The sequence below is a fragment of the Cannabis sativa genome, chromosome 4 (genome assembly GCF_029168945.1).
Source record: "Cannabis sativa cultivar Pink pepper isolate KNU-18-1 chromosome 4, ASM2916894v1, whole genome shotgun sequence".
NCBI lineage: Eukaryota > Viridiplantae > Streptophyta > Magnoliopsida > Rosales > Cannabaceae > Cannabis > Cannabis sativa.
The window spans coordinates 71,077,566-71,080,815 of NC_083604.1; the positions used below are offsets into that span (position 1 = coordinate 71,077,566).

General features: G+C 34.2%; 1 protein-coding gene across 1 annotated transcript; it reads right to left on the minus strand.

Annotated features, from left to right (window-relative positions):
• Nucleotides 1–323: 323 nt before the first annotated feature.
• LOC115714887 (cyclin-D5-1) lies at nucleotides 324–2,914 on the minus strand. The gene is made up of 5 exons (XM_030643645.2): nucleotides 2,192–2,914; nucleotides 2,005–2,091; nucleotides 1,614–1,905; nucleotides 1,354–1,487; nucleotides 324–1,241 (listed from the first exon to the last, which is right to left on the minus strand). The coding sequence occupies exons 1-5, from the start codon at nucleotides 2,477–2,479 to the stop codon at nucleotides 1,044–1,046; spliced, it is 999 nt and encodes a 332-aa protein (XP_030499505.2). The 5' UTR covers nucleotides 2,480–2,914; the 3' UTR covers nucleotides 324–1,043.
• Nucleotides 2,915–3,250: the final 336 nt, after the last annotated feature.

Here is a 3,250-nt window from a genome sequence, read left to right on the forward strand (position 1 = left end):
TATGCTCTCACCAAGTTGTGTGTATTAACAATGTCACATTACATATTTGATATCCTCCACCACCACTTGATAAAATGAAAAAAAAAAAGATGTGTTGTACAATGGTTTGACTCATTGATAAGCACTACCTGAGATATTTAGGAGGAGGAAGAAACATGTGTGAAAATCCACTTGGTGATTTATTCATTGATTTGTTTGTCAATATTAGACTCAGGTTTCATGAACCCCTTCCAAAGTGCAACCTTAAACAGTAAAAAGTGGGAAAGAAGCTAAAACCCACTCATAAAAGGAGAAAAACCCAACATTCCCAGCAAATAAAATCATGTTCAACTTTATATACTTTTCATTCAATGGCCCAATATTTAACACAGATACATCAAATCAAACTAAAACAATTCCTCATTCCTCATGGCTTTCAGCCTTTTGAAAGACATAGGAAGCATCCCAAGTCCCCCCCACATCAAAAGGTAGGGGTTTGCTAGTGATGTATAACATTAATAAAATGTTCTTTTTTTTCTTCTTAAATGAAGATGAAACAAATAAATCAAAAAAGAAAGGAAAAAAAAAAGTGGCTGGTAAGCAATAGTAGCATTATGAAAGCTAGTGCTATGCTAAACACTCAATATAGACAAGCAGTCTTCCATGGCTTTTCTGATTCACTATTGACCTTCTTCACTCCCTTAATGGCCTCTTTTGAACTTCAGTCAGCTTCTTACTTGTTTCTTACTGTAGGCTAAAGTTATCTTCTTTTATTTACATACTTTCCCTTTTCTCTATCTTCTTTTCTCATCACTCACTGGCTGAAAAACTTTTGTTTTTTGGTATTGGAAATTGTAACCTCAATCATCAAATTGCAAATAATACCATGTCATATGGTTTTTAAACCCCTGATTAAACCTATAATAACTCCATCTAATATAAAAATAAAGAAAAAAATCAATTTCAAAAGGTGGAAAAAAAAGGAAAGAAAGAAAGAAAAACCTGTAGTCTAATAAAGGGAACTCAAATATATCTCTGGTGCAGAAGAAGAAGAACAAATTTTCCTATGTCCTGTGACCTTTCTTTATTGGACTACTGTGATCAGACTCATTGAATGTAAGCCTTCTTTTAGTTCCAACCCCAGAGTTGAATGATGCATTCTCATTAAGGTAATGAGAGCTTGAATGGATTGATAACTCTGGTGTCCTTATTGTTCCTTTTTCTATATCTTGCATTAGATTATAAGTTGAATACAAAAGTTCCTGTTCCAATAGAGAAAAAGATTATATCAGTGTGAAACATCTTATGCCAACCAACCCCTTTTCCTCAATTCATTGAAAACATTATGATTATGATTATAATAAGCTCACTCACCTTGTCATCTGATCGCCAGAATGAGACCACATTCATCTTAAGCTCCATTATCTTTCTTGTTAATTGGCAATCAAGAGCAGCTAATACCGCGGCAGCAGCAATAATAGACGGCCGAGTGTCCATCAAATTAGCCTCTAAACCAGATATAACACAGATTGATTAGCAATAAAAAGAGAAAGAGATTGATTATTAGTGGCAAATGTAACAAAAAGGGAAAAACTAATTTGGGATTGGTATCAAATGTCATTGTTTTTTTTTACCTTTTGCCACAGCCACAATCAGTTGAACAGCACTAGAGACTAGTCCTTTTGGTCTAGAATCACCACAGAACTTATTGATGAAGTAATTTAGATAAGTAAATGGAGTTATTGATCCCAATTTCCATTCCAAGGTACTTAAAACCATTAGCTCCATTCTCTGAATCATATCACTTTTAAAGTCATAATCTGTAGTTGGGAATTCTGAAAGTATTGGGACATTACATTCCTCCATCTTAGCCGCCAATGATAAACAAGCTACTGATAATAATCGAATAGCCCACATCTTCCCATTCTGATATTAGCCATTACATTCAAATATTTACCAAAAATGATTAAAACATTCACACAACATTAATCCTAAGAATGGGAAAATAGTTAATTAGTTACTTACATCAATGTATCTCCTGGAAATAAACCGATCAAAATAAGTGACTGAGAGATAAGCTGTTCTGTAATGAAACCCAAAAACTGCTCGAGTCTGATTCACAAAAATATGGAAACTTTTAGCTCAAAACACTAAAAAGAAAAAAAAAATGAAGAAAGAAAAAGAAGGTCAATGGTAAAGTAGAGAAACAAACATTGAAAATCCATTCAACAGCATCCAAACGAGCAGATTTCAACCAGGTTTGACAAACAGTGGAACAATCATCAGAAGTTGCGATGCCTTTGGATCCAAAACAAGTAGCAGTTATTTCTCTCTTGAACAAGTTTTCAATATACTCATCCTCATCTTCAGCAACAAAACAATATGACATAATATCTATACAAGTATCGAAACTTTCCTCGTTTAAACATGACTCATCTTCTTGGCACAAAAGGCTAGAAAAACACAATGAAGTTTCATCAGCAGTAGCAGAGTCTCCCATTCTTGTTGCTTCTCCTCCTCAATCTCTATTTTCATCTATAATGAGAGAATTATAAAGCCAAAATCTCTACAAAACACCATCTGGGTATTGCTTTGATTCCATCCACCAACTCCTCAAGACTAAGATTTAGCACAATTGAGAGAGAGAGAGTGAAAGAGGGAGTATAATCTGGGGAGTGAGAGGAGGAAAGTAGCGGTTTTGGTGCCGCCAAAATAAGCGGATGAGATATAGAATTAGAAGAGTGAGTGGGGAAGTTAATAGTAACAGTTACATAGTAATGTAGTGTAGCAGAGTATATATATACATATTACTGTATACATACACGATACTATATAACATAGATACATACTTGGTACACTACTACTTCCACCCATGGCCATGATCTGTTTTTTTTTTCTTCTTTTATTTTGCATATGTTTTTTTTTTCTGTAATAATATTAAATATGTATTATGTATACGTGGGGTTTGAGTTTAGGGTACTGATTAGGTACATGCTGTTGTACCACTTTTTTGGGTGTGTCCCTAAAACTTTGGACAGCTGTAGGATTGCAAGTTTTGTCCCATATTATTAAGAGGGGACTCATTTTTGGTCATGAGCTTCATCATTCATAACCATCAACGCTTGCATTGCTCACTCTTTTTTTTTTTTTTTTTCTATTTTTTTTTTTAATTTTAATTTTCTTCTCTTTTATCTTTTTGGGGGTTGGGGGTTGTTGGTGGGGTGGGGTTTATGGGATGCAAAATGCTCTCTAATTTGCACCAATATTGTTC